The sequence below is a fragment of the Neofelis nebulosa genome, chromosome 4 (genome assembly GCF_028018385.1).
Source record: "Neofelis nebulosa isolate mNeoNeb1 chromosome 4, mNeoNeb1.pri, whole genome shotgun sequence".
NCBI lineage: Eukaryota > Metazoa > Chordata > Mammalia > Carnivora > Felidae > Neofelis > Neofelis nebulosa.
Window position 1 is genome coordinate 150,579,357 of NC_080785.1, and position 19,029 is coordinate 150,598,385.

Below are 19,029 nucleotides of genomic sequence, written 5' to 3' on the forward strand. Positions count from 1 at the left end.
AGAAGCGGGGGACCTTGTCAAGCAGAGCAGCCAGCTCCTCATCTTATAGATGGATAGACTGTGACCTAGGAGAGAGGTCTGGCTCCTGATCCCCAGGGATAGCTGCGAGCCACAACTTGGCTGCCCACAGGCCAGGGTTCCAGCCCAGCCAGGGCATGCCCCTGCTATGTGACTCTGAGTGAGTTACTTTGCCTTTCTGAGTCTCAGTCTCTGCATCCATGACACTGGAGTGATACAACCCATTCTTAGATTCTTCTGTTTGTGGTTAGTGTGTAGGAAGCACTCAAGGGATAAGTGGGTGTTCTTATCCCATCCCCCACCCCCAACTCCTACTCTGTGTGCCACTGCCTGCCAGAGAGCATGGAGAGTACTTGCCAGCCCCTCTGTCACAGCCTGAGAAGGGGGATTAAACTTTATGTTGGGGGAACACCTACAGAACAAGTTGTGAGCCCCTTGTTGGAGGCTGAACCCTTAGGAATGGGGTGATGAGTGTGGCAGCTCCAGGCCCTGGCCCATTACACCCCTGAAAATAGCCTCTGAGGGTCAGTGAGGTGAGGGGGTCAGGTTCAGGGTGCAGGCTAGAGAGTCAGATGTTCTGGGGTCCTCATCCCAGCTAGTATGGGGCAGCCCATAGACAGTATTGGCTTCTAGAGTAGAGGTAGGTTGCATCTAACATTCAAGCCCTCCCAGCCTCTCCACAAGTTCCTCCCACTGGCTCTGAGGCCCTGGCTCAGACCCCAGCTCCTCTCCTCAGTCTTAGCCAGAGAATCTTTGGGAGTCACAGTGCTCCTGGTCTCACACTGTTGTCCTGAGCAAAAGTCTCAAACCATTGAGCCATAAAAGAAGACCCAAAGGTGGAGGCCACAGTTGAAACTAACTTCCCACACTCCACAGGAGACACCTCAGGTTACAAGCTTGGCCTAAATGTTCCTGACTCCACTGTTTTGGCTGCCAAGGCCACCAGCAACTGGTCAAGGCCAGCAGCAGGAGGGGACATTGTGAGTGGCATGGGCACAGCCAGATGTTCCTCTTTCCTGCCCTACACCTACCCTACACTGTTGGGGGGAGACTTTCAGAGTGACTAGGATGAATTCCCAGCACCTGGCCAGCCCCATCTGTCCTATGCCTGCCGTCAGCCTGCGGGCTGCAGAGAAGAGGCCCAGCTAAGCCTGAAACTCCTCAGACAGAAAGTGGCAAGGTGAGAGAGGGGAAGGACTAAGTGATAGCAGGAGAAACAGAGAGGGGAAAGAAGAAATGGACGAGACAGAACAGAAAGTGCCATAAAGAGAAAGCAGCAAGGACAAAGCCCTAGCCTTAAAAAAAAAAAAAAAAAAAAAAAAAAAAAAAGGCAACCCTAATACCAAACCCACAAAAAAACCCAAAATCAATATTCTCAGCATCTCTGGCCTGTCCAGTGCTAAAAAGGCCTCCTGAGGCTCCTTATTCCCCCAAGCAGCAGCCTCCTCTCATACTCCTGCTCTAAGCAAAACCCCCATGGTTCCCAGCAGCAGGACTTTATTCACAATCACACAGGGCCTAATCCACTTAATTCCAAAAGGGTGGGAGGGTAGGGGGTGGGGGAGTCCAGGATACAAAGTTCCTTTCACACTATTCTTTCTCACCCCACAAAGGGCTGGCTTCCCCAGATGCAAGATGAGCCCAAGGGAGTCCTCATAAAGACTGATAACACGCCACCAAAAAATGCACTCAAGCAGCCCCAAATGAGAGCTCTGCCCTCTAAGAGTGTCTACTGGCCTGTGCTGTATCATAGCAGGAACACAGGGATAGGTACAGCCACCAAGACTGAATCTTCCTTCCGGCCACATGTTCAAACCCAGGGTTCAAGTACACCACAGAGATGATGATTTTGCAAAAGATTCCAAAAGTGCCTTTTTGTCCAGGGTCACTCAGGGAGAAGGTGGCAGGAAGGATTTCAAGCCCAGAGCCTTGCTCTCTCTCAACCCCAGGCAGCCTCTCATGTGGGAACACATAAGATCTTGAACAGACAGGAGCAGGCCAGCAGAACCAAAATTCTCCTAGAGAATCACGGGAGCCAGTGAAAGCCATGTTCTTATTGTCCTAAGAGCAGGAGACCTACCCATGCAGGAGGGTTTGGTGCACACTCTTACCACACCTACGGCTGACTGCAGTCTTCAGCTCTTGCCTGGTGACCATCACCTTTGGACACATGGCAGCCAGTCACGAGGCTGGAACCAAAGGAGGTGGGGGGACTGCAAAGCCAGATGCTCCACCTGCTGCCCACTCACAGGGGTATCCCATGATGATATCCCAAGGAGGCCCTTGGAGAGAAAGATGAGGGATCCATGCAGGGAAATCACTTCCCCAAGTACAAACCTCAGCAGAGACATGACAGACCTCTGTCGTTACAGAGACCGGGCGCTTCCCACACAGCCTGAACTGAATGACAGCCCAGGTGACCCAGAAGCTCCTCGAGCACCCTGAGCAACAGTGCTCTACAATGGTTCTGATGATGTCACGAAAGAAAGCTCTGGGGGAATGAGGGAGGATTTTTGCCCACTTTGTGAGGAAGGATACCAAAGATAGACAGAGGCCCCTAGGGGTGAGGTATGAATCTGAGTTGTGGGCAAATGGAGAGGGAAAGTGGCTGCCCTTTCTCAAGGCCCTTCTTCCACAGAGCCCTCATAGTCCCTCTATGGCTCCCCAGGGTTTATTGGGGTCTGGACACCTGCCCTGCTGAGATCAGCCATGTCCTGCCAGGACACACGACTGTGAGTAGTGTGTTGAGCTGGTAGGTGTTGAGCTGTCCAAACCAGCATGCTGTCACACACACCCGGTGCCCTCCTCTGTCATCCACATCCTTCTCAGATCAGAGGCCTGGATTAAAGCTGGCGGTCTCTTCCAGGAAGTCTACCCTGGCTGGCCCAGCCCTGACACAGTTTCCTCTCGCCCACTCACCAACCTGACTTCCTGCCTGTGGCAGCCTGGACTCTGCTGGGCTGGGCTTGTCTGAGACTCAAAAGGCTTGAGACAAACCACACAACCTTTCTGAGGCAGTCCCACAGCCGTCATGGCCCTTGTGTGCTGGCCTGCAGGACTACTTGTCTGCTCACAAGCAGACAGTCTTACACAGTGAGGAGAGCTGGGCAGATAGAAACAAATACCAGCAGCATCACTTGGGGCCCAGCTGGGGCTATCAGGGCTCCCAGTGGAACCACAGAAGATGATGACAGCACCCTTCCAGGGACCAAGTCTTAGAAACCATCCCCTGTCCCCATAAACTAGCATGAGGCACAGGGTGACTTAAATGCTAAGACTCTGGCATCAAACTGCCTGGGCTCACGTCACAGTCCTGCCACTCGTCAGCTGTGCATCTTGGGCAAGTCATTCGCCTTGCTGAATAGCAACAATTTTGTCCATAAAATGGGAATGACAAGAATTAGGTAACATAACACATCTCATGAATTGGGGATAGGACCCATCAGAACAGTCTGGGAAATTGTTGGCCATTTTTGAGAATATTAGAATCTGCAGCACCAAGGCCTGAAGACTGTGTCAGCTCCTGGATAGGGTGGGAAGACCCTGGCAGTCCCAGCAGCAGTTTAGGCTTTGAGCACAGCTTGCAAATGCATGAGCAGGTACGAAGCAGCTCAAACAATCTCTGCCAAAAACTCCACTATTTGCAGGTTTTAGGGTTTGATGCCTTTTCTAGAATCTTTGTTTAAATAGCAAATTGCCCACCCCTGGCAGTTCAGAACTTTCTACCAGCATGGTAGCACATGAGCTCCTCAAATTCTTTCCTTCCAGGAGAGGGACGGCATGGGGTGGGGGTTGGGGAGGTGGTTGGGTACAGTGAAAGCCCTACTGGGGACTCCTTTGCACAGGACTGCCGGCCCCTCCACATGCTTCCTGACTTGTTGACTCGGTAACAAATGGCCCCGCCAAGGCTGATCTGACCGGTCTGGAGTTGGTAGGTAAGGGGGTGGCTGCTGCCAAATGAGAAAGTACCGGCCTGCCTGGTAGCCCCACCCAGCCTCAAATCCAGCTCCACAGCACCAGCTTCAACAGGCCAGCCCCACCCATGGAGCAATGTGGGGAACTCCCCGGCATGGGGACCCAGCACCCCACCACTCCATTCTATTTGAAGAAGAAGGGAAGAGGAGGGCACTGGGAGCCCTGGGGCCTCCAACATACTCAGTGGTCAAAGAGGAGGGCCCCTAGCCCCAGAGCCCAGAGAGCAGTGGTAGGAAAGAAGAATCCACTTCTTCCGCATGCAGAACCCCTCTGTCTTCTCAAAGCTTTTTAGGTTTTTATTTATCTAAGTGCCATGGCTACTTCTGCCTGCCCTGAGGCAGAGGACCACAAGTGGGCTGGGCAGGAAATCAGGAGGGGAAGAGATTCTGGCCTCTGCTATAATCTTAATCAAGCTACATGATTTCCGACCACAGGCTCCAGGTCACAATTTTCACATATGTGATGAGGATTGAGGGGTTGTGTCTCAAATGTGGTGGGGTGACTAATGGGGGACAGATATGCAGGGCTGTGCCCAGTTAGGAGTGAAACTGAGGCATACTGTTTCATTAGGTAGGCCTAGAAGGAGGCATAGGCAGGAGGTCAGTAGGAGGCAGTCCCCTGCCCCCCATGCTTGGCGGACAGTCCTCTAGGTCCTGCCAACGGGACTGCAGCAAGTGCTTAGGGGGGACTGAAGAGTGGAAAGACCTGCCAGCAGCAGAAACTGGCCTCAAGAGGGAACCGCTGAGTGTGAGTGAAGCCAAGATAAACCACAGCAGTGTCAGGAGCTGAGGGAAAGGGGAAGAGGCCCAGCTCCCCGGGGAGGAGCCTGCTCCTCCAGGGCCCCCAGAGAATAGCAACGGCTACAGGACATTGACCACAACTCTTCCTGTTTGATGAGGGCCTGCTACATTCCAGGCTTCAGGGTAAGCACTATCTGCCATCTTGGATAACAGGGCCAAGAGCACAGGGATGGAGAGAGGCCAGGGCACTTGGCCTGGACCACCAAGAAGGGCAGAGATGGCAGGGGGTAGAGGCTAAGCAGAAAAATGCCACCCTCTTCCTCAAAGTTAGAGCCACCACTCACAGTACACGTACGATGTGCCAGAGGTTGTACTAGTGCCATCTTGGAAGATGGTAAAGACCTGCCAGATGGTAGAAACTTCCAGACTTGGTCACTGGAAGGGGGCTGGGGGCAAGAAAAGCAAAGTGTTGGAGTGGGGCCCACATCTAATCCATGTACCCCTTGAGGGCCAACTTAGGGCCAGGTCCTGAAGGTTCCAAGGCAGTAGCCCTGGCCATATTCACCCATAAAGCCTAAAGGGGTACAGCAGGAGAATTTATTCTAGGCCTGTCCTAGTTCGCAGTCCAGAACAGAGAAAGCATTGAAGCCCTAGATTCAAGAGGAAGTGCTTTGGAAACTGTTGTAGTCAGAGTTCCCCCCCCCCCCAAGTCACTTGTCAAACACAGCATCTATGGGGAAGGGCCTAGACCCAGCTCTGCTTAAAGCTGGTGCTGCCTGGGCCCACAATCTCTGGCCTCCCCCTCTATCCCTGCCTCGCTCACAGCATCTGGAACACCATAGGGGCTGGTCAGAACTCAGCCTTGGCACACAGGGCCAAAGGCTTGGTATTAAGAAGAGGTTCTCTGGCCTCATTTGGCCCCTTGCCTACCCAAACTGCCCCTGACCTCCTAAGAGGTGAGAGAGCTATGATGGTGCTGAGGGAAGAGGTGGAAACTCCCCACTGAGAACAGCCACTTCCCCCTCGAAGGACTCAGAGGAGGACCCCAAACCCCACTTCACTACTGGGTTAGTAGGTGAAGAAGCTGTGCCTGAGACTCAGCCTTGCCAGCCCAGACCAGCCACCTCCAGACCCATCCTATCAGCCCCAGTGCCCCTAAGAAAGACACAGGAGCTGGGCCCAGGTCCCTGCTCAGTTACTTGCAGACACTGTACCCTAAATAAGTCCCGTAGCCTCTCCAGACCTGCACCAGACCCAGTACCAATTACTCTACAGGCACCATCACATTCCAAGCTCACATAAACCCCTTATCTTTCCCCCTGAACAGAGGCAGAAACCTGGTTTCCAGAGTCCAGGACCTAGTCCAAGGTCACAGAGCTGGCAAATGCAGGCCAGAGATTAGAGCCACGTCTGCAGAACCCTGCACTCAAGCTCATAATTGCAATGTCTGTAAAATGAGAAGATCCTTTGCTGTATTCTAACCTCCAAAGCTGCTCTCCATGCCATGATCTACCCATCCAGGTGGCCACTGGCACAAACCACAATGGAGTGAACTTCCCAGTGATGACAGATTCAAGGCATTCTGGGTATGAGGCAGGGTCCTGGGCCAAGAACTAAGTGACTTAAGCCAGAACTATGTGGCTAGATCAGCCACCTCCAGAACTCCCTGGATTCCATCTGTATCAGTGAGTTCTTAGCCAGGCCTCCAGGGGAGGCTGTGGTGTGACATGAATAGATGGCTGGCCCACCCTCTGCCCAGGAACCAGGGTGGGTCAGGCTTGAAGCAGGGCCTGCCCCTTTCAACATGGGGCCGGTGACTCAGCTGGAGCCCATCAGCAGTTTCCTGCTCACAGACGTGATGGGCACCATCCTTACCCACCAGCCAGCCCTGGGAGTTTCCCACCCCTCCAGCCCAGGCAGGCAGGGGCCATAGGAGAAAGCAGCCCCACCCCAAGCCTTGGTGGGGACTCAGCCTCAGGCAGAAGGAAACTCAGATTCATTCCAGTCAGAAGAGCTTCTCATGAAAAATAAGAAGAGGAGAGGGGAGTAGGAAGGGTGGGGGGAGAAGAAAGAGAAGAAGAGTTTCTCATGGAAGGAACAACCAAGCTGAGTAAGCCCCCACCCCCCACTCCCACTCCCTGCTGGAACACAGAAGCCCAGCCAGCCATAACCCCAGAGTCAGGAACCGCTCCTTCCCTGCTTCCGGGTAGAGCAGACTCTACTCACACTGACTCCACCCCTTGCTCTCAGGGACATCCTGAGTTTAGCTAAGCTGAGCCTCGACTTCCCCACCTGTAAAGCAAGGAGGACCAGGAGCCTGACCTTACAGGGTAGTGTAAGGATGAAAGGAGATACTGATCATAAGAAGCTTAGCAGGGGTCCTGGGCATATGTGCACCCACAAGCCTCTGCTGTTGGGCCCTCCGGGTCACCCAGGAGGGGTCACTGACCTTCAGGGCACACTTCTGCCCAGTACGCCTGTGGAAGCACTCCAGCACCTTGCCGTTCACACCCAGGCCCAGCACCTGCTTGGACAACTGGTAGTCATCGGTCACTGCGTACTTCTTGGGCTCCCTCCGCCCCCCGAGGACAGGAGCGCCAGTTGAGCCGGGTCCGCAGGGTGCACCCTGCGGTGGCGCGGGGCCCCCCTGCTCCTCTGCTGTCTCGTCATCCATGGCCCCCGCGGGGCGCTCAGAGGCGCCCCCAGCCTGGCGCGTCCAGGGCCACCTGAGGGAGAAGGGAAGAATGAGTTCCTCTCAGACTCCTCCAAGACACCCCAGTATTGGAGCCCTAGAGCCTGTCTGGGCTGCGGGTCGTGGACGGGGCCGGGAGTTCGGGACGAACTGCGGGAGAGTACAGAGCCGAGGCAGGAGGGGCGGTCGCACAACCAAGCACTAGGGAGTCCGGCCTGACACCTGTCTAGAGGGTAAAGGGTCGGGCGCCAAGTGACCGTGAGGTTCTGGGAGAGGGAGGTGGAGGGGGCCCTATGAGGGCGTACCTGGCAAGGGCGTATCTGACAGCAGAGTACCTGGCTGCGGCGCAGGCGAGGGGCAGGGACCGCGGTCCCGGGAGCCAGCGGCCGCGAGCGCCTAGAGCAGAGTCGCGCCGCCGGCGGCCCACGTGACCGCCCCCCTCCTTTCCTCCACCCCCCCCCGCCCGCTCCCGCCCCGCGCGTCCCCGACTTGAGGCCGGGCTTGGTCAGCCTTAAAGGGCCAGGCGGGCCCTGGCAGGACCGGGCGTGGAGGGAGCCTCCGGCGGGCCCCGCCCCGGAGCCCCGACGGAAATAGGGGGCGTGGCTTCCCGAAGGAGAGCGGAAACCTCCTAGGCTCCCGGGCCCCGGGACCGCGAGGGCAGTGAGAGTCCCGGAGCTTACCAGCGACCTACGAAGTGACAGCGCAGTTTCTCTTGGAGCCACAGGAAGCCACTTGAGTCGGGCGTTTTCTCTGCACGCTGCCAGACGGCCCTCTAGCAAGGCTTGTAAGGCTTGCGACTTCCTTAGTGGTGGCCCACCGCCAGCGTACCTAGTCTTAATTTTTGCCATCGAGCCACGTGAAATGGCATTTCGTTGTGATTCGCGTTTCTCCCATCCCTGCGGGCTCTGGGTGTCTCTCGCCTTCTGTGCATCTCCTGCTCATATCCGTGGCTTTTTTTTTTTTTTTCCCCTTTGGGATGAAGCGTCCTTAGACCAGATATCCTAAATTCCCATTTGTCAGATCCATCAACTTTTCACCTTCTGGTTTGAGCTTTTGGTATCATGTTTACAAAATCGCCTCCTCCCACCCCAGATACTCTTTGGCTATGTGGCGCTCCCTTCCACATTTAGGTCTCTATTCTGAGCCCATTTTATACCTTAGGTATTTTGATACAGTTTTACCATCACAGGCTGTTAAACACCTCATTTCACAGATGAGGAAACTGAGGACCCCTGAGAGGAAACAACTTGTCTAGAGTCGCAGTGGGTGTTGTTCTCTCCTGGGACAAATCTGCACTACACCAGCACACCCCTCTCACTCCCCAACCCTCAGACTGAGGGACTGGAACAAGGTGGTTCACTTGGTACTGGGAAAGGGAGACTTGGGTCATGATCTCTGCGCGGGCCTCTGCTGCCATCTACAGGCCACTGGTATAACTGCAGGCACAGCCTAGGTCCCACCCGTAGGTGTCTCTTGAGTCCTTCTGGCTTTGGGATTGGGCCGGACTAACGCTCTCACCCACCTCCCATGCATGCCCCAGCACAAATACGCACGTAGGTGCACGTGGATTCCTGGGGTCCTGTAGGTCCAAGGCTCTTCAGAGCAGTTCCTGGAGAGCTGGAACCTGCTGTGCTGGAGGAAAGTGCCCAGGGCTCTGCCCTGTCTCCTTGAAACACTCTTCAAGCTAGCAGAGTTCAGTGAAGCAGAGGCCCTGATGATGACCTCAACTGACCGTACTGAACCCTTCTTTTGGACTAGACACTGTGTGGGTGTTCTACCTGGTCACTCCATGACCTCACTGGAACCAGAGTAGGCAGGGCTAAACACATCCCACACAGCCTACAAGACAGACAAGCACTAGAGATCAAGCAACCTGCCTAACATCAGTAGCTGTCATGGCAGAGTCTCCATCCCAACCCCTGAAGAACAACTCCAGGGCCCAGCTCTTACCCTCAAATGATGCTCTCCTCCCCTGTGCCTCCCTGCCCCATTCCTACATCCACATGTACAAATATGCTCTCACATATGTTCAGATATGCACACAAATGCACAAATATGTACACATGTGTACAGACACATGGGCATTCACATGCACACCACACACATACACACATTTATGCCTAGCTGGACCCAGAATCTCTCTCCCTGAGTCCCACTTAAGAATCTGATCCAAGATCTCAGAGCCTTGGAGGAAGCCCTGTGATCTGGAAACTTCTGCAGCTTGGAGACTGGAGAAGGATCCTCCCTCTGGAGGTAATTGGTTTGGGCCAGGTGAGCCCAAAGCTGAGCAAGATCTCATTCTGGACAAGCAGGGTCCCACTCAAAAGCAGAGTGCTGGGCAGCTGAGGGTGGCTCCTTGTCCCAGCCAAAGTTATCTCAGTGTATGCTGTAGTTGCTGAGATATCTTATTTTCTAAAAATGGAATTAGATTACAATTATTCTAAACATTTTATAATTGTATTTTTTAACTTATCTCTTTTTAATTAAAATTTAATTGCATAAGTAAAACTTGGTTGTTATAATAAATTCAAACCATAGGGAAATGTAAAAAGTAAGCACTGGTGATGCCTGTCCTCTTGCAGTCTCCATAACCAATGCCAGTGCTTACAAAAGCACACACATTTCCCATGTAGGTCCATCATAGACAAATGTTTTGCAACTGCTCATTTAATCCAAGAGAGTCAGAAGGTGTGGTTTCCCTTAGCTGCTCATTTTCCAGCAACCACCTGCACACTGATGGGAGAATTCAGCATTTGGGATGGCTGGGCAGGGGTGGGTTCATGGTGGCAGACTTTGCCACACAGTCCTCCATGATAGCTGTATGTCCAAGAAGTCTAGGGCTGAGGCCTTTGGAATAGCTTACAGTGGCAAAGAGGTCCAGTGAGTGTGGGGAGAGGGGGAGAGGACTAAATATATCCCCTACACACATACACATGTGAACTGTCCTTCAGGGGGAGGAGAGGCTGCAAATGATGAGAGTAGCGAGACCAAATAAGCCAGACTTTGAGGAAGGCACTGCTGTGTATTATTGTGACTGACCCATCTTGTGACTGTTTTGGGTAGGAAGAAGCAGGGAGATCCTGTGACAAGGCCAATCCCTGGAGTGGGAGGAGGGGTTATCCTGGAATATGGAAATTTGTTGAGTGAAACCATGAGAGGACTCGCCACTGGGTGGCGATGTGGGCCTAGCAGTTAGAGCAAGAGTGTGTAGGGAGCAGACAGCAGGAAAGGTGATAAAGAGTTGGCCAAGGGGACCCACAACACCTGGGGCAAAACGGGGGCAGGCCACATACTGTGCACACAGGTGAGGTGCGTAACTGTCAAATTCACGAAAGGTGGCTGGAGGGCAAAACCCTTGGGGCCCTCTAATTTAACATACAGAACTGCATAATCACTGACATCTGTAAGGGAGCTTTCAAGGGGACACCATTGGGGTACTCTGACATGGACTGGCCTGGAGGCAGGAAGCTTCACTGAGGACCTTAAAGCTGGATCTTGAAGGATGCCCAGGAGTTGTTTAGGTTAAGGCACTTAGAGATGATGGGGCGTTGGGGGGAACTGGGCTACAAGCCCCAACTAACCACTTGTCAGCTGTGAGATCTAGGGTGCATTTTAACTTCTCTGTGCATCAATCTCCTCACCTGTAAAGAGGACACAATATATAATGGTTAGACAATGAAATGAGGCTGGAAATCGCTGAGAGAACCTGGCACATACTAAGTGTTCTGTAAAATACTTACAGTTAGAGGGAAGACAGAGTCTTGAGGTAGAGAACTTGGGATTTGACCCCATAGAGACTCAGGTACCCAGGTTCAAATCCTAGTTGTTGCTTGGCAGCTTGAAGCCCCTTTGTCTTCATAATAATGGAGCGGTAGACAGTTTCTACTGAAGAGACTGCACCCTACATAGGTGCCCCATGCTGTGGTCTCCCAGTGCCCAAGCCATCAAGTGAGTAATGAAGTCTCCACACTTGCCCCCATCCCAAGATTGGGATGTGCCTTCTCCCCCAAGTCTTTCAGAGAAAACATTCTCGCCTGGATCCTTTTGGCTGTGACCCCTGCGGACCTGCTCGGATCTGAGGCCCCCCTCTGTGCCCCTCCCCTCCTCCCATGTCCTTCTCCAAACCCCACCCCATGCCACCAGTTTCCCCACCACCGCACACAGAGTCCGGAGATCCAAGTGCGGCCCACAGGGGGCGCTTGCACACCAGACAGACCGCCTTGAGGGAGCCGCTAGCTGGGAGAACAGACCCAAGACCCTGCCTCGTGCTGCCACCAGTTCTACAGAGAGATACAGGGGCCTGTCCCCAGTGAAGCGGAATGCCCGAAAGAAGTCTGCGCTCGGGTGGGGAGAACCCCTGTCCCGGAGAACCCCTGCCCCGCCCTGGCCTTCTTCAACCCGGTTTTTCCCTGGTGGTCCCTAGGTCACGCTCAACCCGACTAGTTTGTCTGCCTCGCATCTCAAAACTGCAATTGGCCCGCCCCCCCGAGCTGCGATTGGTCGGCGCGTGGGGCCCCGCCCCATTTTCCTGGAAAGTTCTTGGAAATCTGTCAAAGGTGTTTCCTTTAGCTGCCCTGAGACTACTCTAGGAGCCGGCGCCCCCGCCAGCGCCCCTCCCCGGCCCGGCAGCACTGCCGGCGGTTCTAGGAAGACGTCGCTTCCGGGAAGGGCTGGGACACAGAGGACAAAAGATTAGGCGGCTCGCCCCGCCCCACCCTCCCGGCCCGCCCCCCGCGCCCTCCCGGCCCGCCAGCGCCTTGGCCTCTCAGTCCCATCCCGTCGCCGGTGCGCCCTGGGAGCCTGCCTTACGAGCGAGACCTGCGCTCACGGGCTCCCTCCAGCCTCCACCGTCCGGCTGAGCCTCAGCTCCGGAGCTGCCGCTGCCGCTGCCGGGACATGGTCCTCTGCGTTCAGGGGTAAGCGCGGCTCGCCGTCCCAGCCGGGCGACGGTGCCCGGCGTTCGGGAGAGTACCGCCTCGTGCTAGCTGCCGGCTATTGAGAGGGCTTGACGGGTCGGAAATGACCGAGTGCGGAAGGACCTCAGGGTGACAACAGGGAATGGTGACAACACCGTCACCACCCTATTCGCACTGTGGGTAGTGAAACTGGGGGTCGGCTGGCGACGGGAGGAGCACCGGGTAGCCTAAGCCTGGGTTCTGGCTGGAGCAGCTGAACGCCAGCGGAGTTTATCCTCCAAGATGTGGCTCACCTGCCCAGACCCCCTTCTGGGCCCAGAGCGCTCTACCCTAACCTGCAGGCCGCAGGGCCTACTGCTGACATTAGGTTAGCCCCTGCCCCTCTCCGATTTCACTGTTCTGCCATGGGCTAGCAATTAGGCTTTTCTTGGGAAGCCAGTCTGAGATCCTCGCCTCCCCCCAGGTTGGCTGAGCAGCAGGTCTTGGAAGAGCCTGAATTTTGCCCGTGGCACCCCCACAATTGCCTTGCCCCTCCTCAGTCCAGTCTGGGATCCCAGTGAGGACTTGACTGCTGCCTCCCTTCTCCAACTTTCCTCAAAGACTAGGATGGTGTGGAGGCTGGTAAGACAGAGTCCTGGCCTCAACTGAGCATTCTTCTTCAGCATTCCTTCCACCTCAGCATCCCCTTCAACAATGGGTCTGATACTCTCCAGACTGATCTGACAGGAGCTCAGAAAGCTCCAGGGAGTGAGAAAGAAGATATGAGTGAGCACTCCACACCCAGGAAGAGCTGGGTGGCCCAGTGGCTGTTGTTATCAAAACTGGCATAGTACCAAGTGAAGAAGGTTGGAAGGTGGGGCAAGGCTGAAGTGCCCCTTGCTCTGAGCAGGTCTGCTTCCAGGGAGGAAACCCAGAGGTGCCAGGAAAACTATACTACTATACTTCTCCCTGGCCGTCTCCAGCATACCCCTCCTCTGAATTTTGGGACTCCTGAATACCCCCACACCCTGTCCTCCAGATCCCCCCAGTTCTGAAGTCCCACATTCTCTTTTTACTTTGTTCCAGCTAAAAGTCCCTTGGAACCTCAGGACCAGTGTTGGGTGTCAGGGAGCAAGATTTTTAAGACCTCCACACACACAGCCACAAACCAGCTGGTTCCCTCCCAAGGTAGGGGGCAGAGATTCCCAAATATAAGTTTGGGCTCCCAGCTTTGCTTGAGGGGGTCCACCCTCAGGGTTGAGTTTGCCCCACTGGCATGCATCCCCAGGCAGGACTCACAGGCTGGGTTCCACAACAGGCACACACAGGTACAGGCCACCCACACCTGGAACACACAAGCCATCGCCCCCGTCATGACGACAGCTGTGGACACACCCCTCCTAAGATACACAGTCACTCACCAGGAACTGTGGGGACCAATACAGCTCCTTACACACCCAGATACCTTGTTGACCCTAGAGGTTCCCATGCCCACAAGTGCCCTGCTAAGCTATCTGGACATGGCCACCCCCAGGCGCTCTGGCCTGACTGGCTAGCCTGAGCTGAGCTTTGGGCCCCAGCAGGCAGGCCACCAGCTAGTTCCTTGGAACATGGCTCCCCCACTAGGATTCCAGAGCTCCCACAGTGCACCCAGAGTGGGTATGGAAAAGTATTAAACAAACTGTGGTGTGCCAGGGTCTTGTGGCCTCTTCTCCCAATTTGTTAACATCTTCTAATGCTCACCTATAACCTACACTGTCAGATCTGGCTCCTCTGCCTGCGTCCTGCCAAGGCTTCTGCCTACCTCATCCTGCCTCATAAGCAATCTCTGGCATAGTTTACCCATGCTCTCATCTCTGCCTGGAGTGCCTTTCCCCTACACCTTCCTTTGGCCTGGCAGACTCAGCTCAGGAACAGGCAGACCTTGACTCCCCCATGACACTCTTTGTGTTTGTGACTTTGGGTTATAAGTTCTCCTTGAAGGCAAGGCCCATGGTTTTATTATCTTGGTGTCCTGTGGCCCAGTAGGGGACCAGACCCAGAACTGAGGCCTGAGGATGTATTTTCTGAGGAGTGAGGAAGGATCAGCAGTCTCTTCCTGGGAGCCAATCCTTGCCCCTCACTCCCTGGAAGTCCCAGGATCACCATGCTGGGTGGCCTTCCCCTAGAGAAAAGCTACTGCTCAGATTGGGGCTGGCTCAGCAACCCAACTCTAGTCACCTGACAAGATGGTGTTGCCAACCCCCTCAGGATCTGGGCTGGTAGCATCCCTTATGAGGGGGTAGAGAAGCTGAACAGTCCTAGTGAACAGCAAGGTTTACATAAGATCATAGAGCCTCGTAGGACTGGCTTGCCAGAGTGGGCCTGGAATGTAGAATGAGTACCCTGTTCTTTGGTGGGAGGTCCTGTTTATGGGAAGTGGGATTTGCCAGTGCCTTTAAAGCCACTGTCCACCCCAGACCCTCAGCTGGGAGGAGCAGAAAACAGGATGGGAGTCTGACCTGTTTAGGGAGATTGTTCCAGCCTCTAAGCCCTGGCCAGTGTGGACCGCGGTCCCTCCTACAGATACTCCTATCCATGGGGAAGTAGCATATGACCTTAGGCATCCTATCATAATTTTGGGACCTCTCTGGAGCACCCCATGAAGGCCCAGGCCATGGCTCAAGCAGAACCAGAGCCATTTAATCTAATCAGCCCACCTCAACCAACAGGGCACCCATGTGAGTCTTCTTTGCACTGGATCCTACCATTGTCAGGGACATCAGTTGTCCATTGTGAGCTAGAAATCCTATAGGGCATGATCTGTGTTGTCAGCTGGTGCAAAATAGACTAATTAATGTTCAATAAATGCAGGAGGGTGGAGAAGTCTCTTTCAAAAGAGAATCAACATGTAGGGGAAGCTATCAAGGAGTCATTTGTGATGACAGCTGGGAGGCGGGGTACTGATCTCACTGAGCCCATGAGTGGGCAAAGGGGAAACTGAGGCTCATAGTGAGATGGACTGGCCAGAGGTCATATAGCCGGTCTGGGGTATAGAGGGTCTCTGGTAACAGGAGGGCATAGGGCCTCCACTCACTGCCCATCCACCCCCTTCTAGACCCTGTTCTTTGCTGGCTGTGGAGCAGATCGGGCAGCGGCCCCTGTGGACCCAGTCCCTGGAGCTGCCCGAACCAGCTATGCAGCCTTTGCCTGCCGGGTCCTTCCTGGAGGAGGTGGCAGAGGAGACCCCAGCCCAACCAGAGAGTGAACCCAAGGTGCTGGACCCTGAGGAGGATCTGCTATGCATAGCCAAGACTTTCTCTTACCTCCGGGAATCTGGTGAGTTTGAGGAGGGAAGCAGGCCTTGTCCTGGGAAGTCCAATGGGGAAAGCTTAGCTCTGTCTGTTGAGTCTGGTTTGAGAGACATGGCCCTGCCCAGGAGAGTCTGATGGGGGGGGGGGGGGGGGTACAGTCCTCCCCATGGAAGTGTAAAGGGGGAGGCAGAGTCCTGCCCTGCCCTGTGTTGGTTCCCCCAACTAAATTCCACTGTGACTAGTCTCTTGGCCCCATCTCCACTTGCCTAGGCTGGTACTGGGGTTCCATTACGGCCAGCGAGGCCCGACAACACCTGCAGAAGATGCCAGAGGGCACGTTCCTGGTACGCGACAGCACCCACCCCAGCTATCTATTCACTCTGTCTGTCAAAACCACTCGAGGCCCCACCAACGTACGCATTGAGTACGCTGACTCCAGCTTCCGCCTGGACTCCAACTGCCTGTCCAGGCCACGCATCCTGGCCTTCCCAGACGTGGTCAGCCTCGTGCAGCACTATGTGGCCTCCTGTACTGCTGACACCCGAAGTGACAGCCCTGAACCTGCACCCACCCCAGCCCTGCCTACCCCTAAGGAAGATGCGCCTGGTGACCCAGCACTGCCTGCCCCTGCAGTCACCGCCGTGCACCTAAAACTGGTGCAGCCCTTTGTGCGCAGAAGCAGTGCCCGCAGCCTGCAGCACCTGTGCCGCCTTGTCATCAACCGTCTGGTGGCTGATGTTGACTGCCTGCCACTGCCCCGGCGCATGGCTGACTACCTCCGACAGTACCCCTTCCAGCTCTGACCCACCTGAGCATCCGCCTAGCCTCACCCAAACATACCCTGGAAGGGACACGGGCCCCAGCTGGACTTGGGCTCCCATCGTCCCTCCTCCAGTTATCCTAGTGACTGCAAGCACCTGACAGCTGGACCAGGAAGAGTTAGCAGGAGCAAGGCTGGGGGTGAGGGGTAGAGAAAAGTGTCACACAACTTGAAGGTCAACACCCCCAGCTCCCATGTGGCTCCGTTGTGGTGAGCCATGTGTCAGAAGAGAGGGAGACAGGCGGGACCTTGTCTCACCTTGTGGGTGAGGCCAAAGCCCCCACTTGCCTGTTGTGGGCTCCTGAACTGTATAGACTTTGCCAGCCCTGGTGTCTCAGTCCACAGGGTGGGGCAGGCCCCCTCCTTCTAGCCAGCCTGTCTCAGGAAGGATGGCTGCCAGAGGAACTGAGGTTGACAGTGACAGTCCCTTGATGGGGGAACAGGCCAGGCTGAGGGACTACAAAGTTATACAATATTTATTTATTTATTCTCCTTGGGTTTGTCTCAAGGTGAGCCAATCCCACCTCTCTGCCCTGAGTCCTGAGTGCTCTGGAGACCCCAGCTCTGCCCCAACTTCTCTGGTTCCTCCTGGTGGAGAGCCCCATCCTGAGACATGTTGCTGGATCCAAGGCAGTTCTGGATATCCTGGCACTGACCCACCCACCTGTGAATGTGTGCACCCTCTTCTGCCCCCAGCCCTGTTTTGGGAGGGTGGGAAAGTGGACAAGAAAATGAAGCCAAAGTGTCAGTGCCCAGCAGAGCCTGCCACTCACCCCCTCGCAGGACAGAGCCCTGTCTGCACAGAGCTGGTCTCGGTGGGGCACCAGCCTGCGGGAGCGTGTGTGCGGTGTCAGGAAGCAGCATGTTGGCTCCACAGCTGCTGCTCCAGCTCTGCTGGGTCGGCTTCCTGCCCAGGAAGGTGCCTGCACACGAGAGGGAAAGAAATACCTATCTGATAAGACTTTATAAAATAAGTATTATAACAAGCAAAACCCAGTTTGGTAGTCTTTTTTCTTCCACTGATTTTTCTGTATTGACAATAAAATTGTACTTTTCATTTAAGGAGACCTCAGTGAGACCTCTTTTGAGTTCTTACACAATTTGTCCCCTTTTATATTATTTTCCCCCACTTTACATCTGGGTCAGCTGGGGCCCAGTGACCTGTGGCTGAGCAGGTCCTGCTAGGGGACCCTTTGAAGAGTCGGGGAGGTACAGGGAGCAGCCTTCCTCTCTCATTACCTCTTGCTCCCCTTGGAGGATGGGAGGCAGGAGGTGAAGGCCAGCTGGACTGCCTGCAGGGTCATTGACCAGGTGACTGCCAGGGCGGGGGATGGTGGCAGAGGAGCACCAGACTGGAGAGATGTGTAAACAGGAGATATCAATTAAAGACTGGAAGTAGATAATGCTGGGGGATGGGTGCTGTGGGGGCACCCACTCCTGGAGGCAGTGTCTTTTGAGAGGAGGAAGCCAACAGAGAAGTCAGGGCCAGTCATTCCAGTGAGAAAGTACAGGGAGTACAAAAGCACCAGGGCATGACTGGGAAGCTCATATTCCCTACCAACCACAAGGAGGCCTGGGGAAGTAGTCATGCTGTGCAGTGGGACAGAACAATGGAGTTGGGGATGGCAGCCAGTAAGCTGGCAGGGTCTGGCCTGAGGTGGGACCTGGTGAGGTTCTGGCACAGGCCAGTTGGGGTTGGGGACCCTCTCCTTTCAGGGCCCTACACACCAGAAGTAGATGGAAGAGCAATTAAAATGAAAACTCTCCATTATCTGATGGTCTGACTTTGTAATGTAAATTCCACTGTGTCCTGAAATTTTCTGCACCTTCACTAACCTTCTAACCCTTATTTTAGAAATAGTCCTAACCTTCCTGTTTTCTTGGGACTTAGATGATTAGAAGAGACAAATGCTGGAAGATTGAGAGCAGGAAGGTGTAAGGACTGGTATGTTGATGACACGGAGGAGGCAGGAAGGGATGGATAAAAAGCCAAACGTTATGGGCATGCAGATAGTTATGGCAAAGAATAGACCTGATACTGGATGTGAGTGAATAAGAGGTGAGCGAAGGCTGACTTTACTGGGACTAGTGCCCAGGCCCAGGTGCCCAGCCTGGCACCTTCTCTGTTGCTGGCTGCAGGGCCCGACGGCACACCTCCTCCAGGTCACCATGACCTGCCAGGGATGTCTGCTGTTCCTCATTGCTTCAGCCTGGATCTCAGCCCCTTTGTGACTCCCAAAGTGCCTGAGGTGACCCCGCTGTCTGCTCCACCTACAAATCTGAGTCACCCAATGGGTGAGTAGTAGACACAGAGGGGCTGAAGGCAGGGTGTTCCCCACTTGGTGCCATGACCTGGACAGAAAACTGCCATAGCAAGAGGAAACCCACAAACTCTTCGGAGGGGGAGGTGTCTCAGGGTGCCTGCCAGGTGCTGGCAATGGACAAGGGCTTTGCACCTCCTGTAGTGCTCACCACAACCATGGGAGTGGGCCTGAATATGACCCATACTCCACAGATGAGGAAACTGAGGCCCAGAGTGGGCAAGGCAGTGGCTGAGGAAGTAAGGTACAGAGCAGAGCTTACCTTGAGGCGTCCC

At 54.7% G+C, this 19,029-nt stretch overlaps 2 protein-coding genes across 5 annotated transcripts in view; one reads left to right on the forward strand and one right to left on the reverse strand.

Annotated features, from left to right (window-relative positions):
* MAPKAPK3 (MAPK activated protein kinase 3) overlaps window positions 1-7,884 on the reverse strand; it is a 28,502-nt gene extending 20,618 nt beyond the window's left edge. The window contains exons 1-2 of one of the 2 annotated variants that reach the window (XM_058726787.1): window positions 7,731-7,884; window positions 7,183-7,459 (exon numbers count right to left, since the gene is read on the reverse strand). In XM_058726787.1, coding sequence (XP_058582770.1) covers window positions 7,183-7,407 — 225 coding nt within the window. In that variant the 5' untranslated portion in view covers window positions 7,408-7,459; window positions 7,731-7,884. The remainder of the gene's footprint in view (window positions 1-7,182; window positions 7,460-7,730) is intronic. The other variant, XM_058726788.1, reaches the window with a different exon arrangement.
* A 4,277-nt stretch (window positions 7,885-12,161) lies between these two features.
* CISH (cytokine inducible SH2 containing protein) lies at window positions 12,162-17,500 on the forward strand. Of its 3 annotated transcripts, none has more exons than XM_058726790.1 (4): window positions 12,164-12,341; window positions 12,805-12,962; window positions 15,418-15,638; window positions 15,884-17,500. In XM_058726790.1, exons 3-4 carry the CDS (start codon window positions 15,497-15,499, stop codon window positions 16,414-16,416), a joined length of 675 nt encoding a protein of 224 aa, XP_058582773.1. In that variant the 5' UTR covers window positions 12,164-12,341; window positions 12,805-12,962; window positions 15,418-15,496; the 3' UTR covers window positions 16,417-17,500. The 3 variants fall into 3 exon arrangements, with proteins under 3 accessions (XP_058582772.1, XP_058582773.1, XP_058582774.1); XM_058726791.1 differs by lacking the exon at window positions 12,805-12,962 and adding an exon at window positions 13,407-13,508; XM_058726789.1 differs by lacking the exon at window positions 12,805-12,962 and having other exon boundaries at window positions 12,162-12,341.
* The last annotated feature ends 1,529 nt before the right edge of the window (window positions 17,501-19,029 follow it).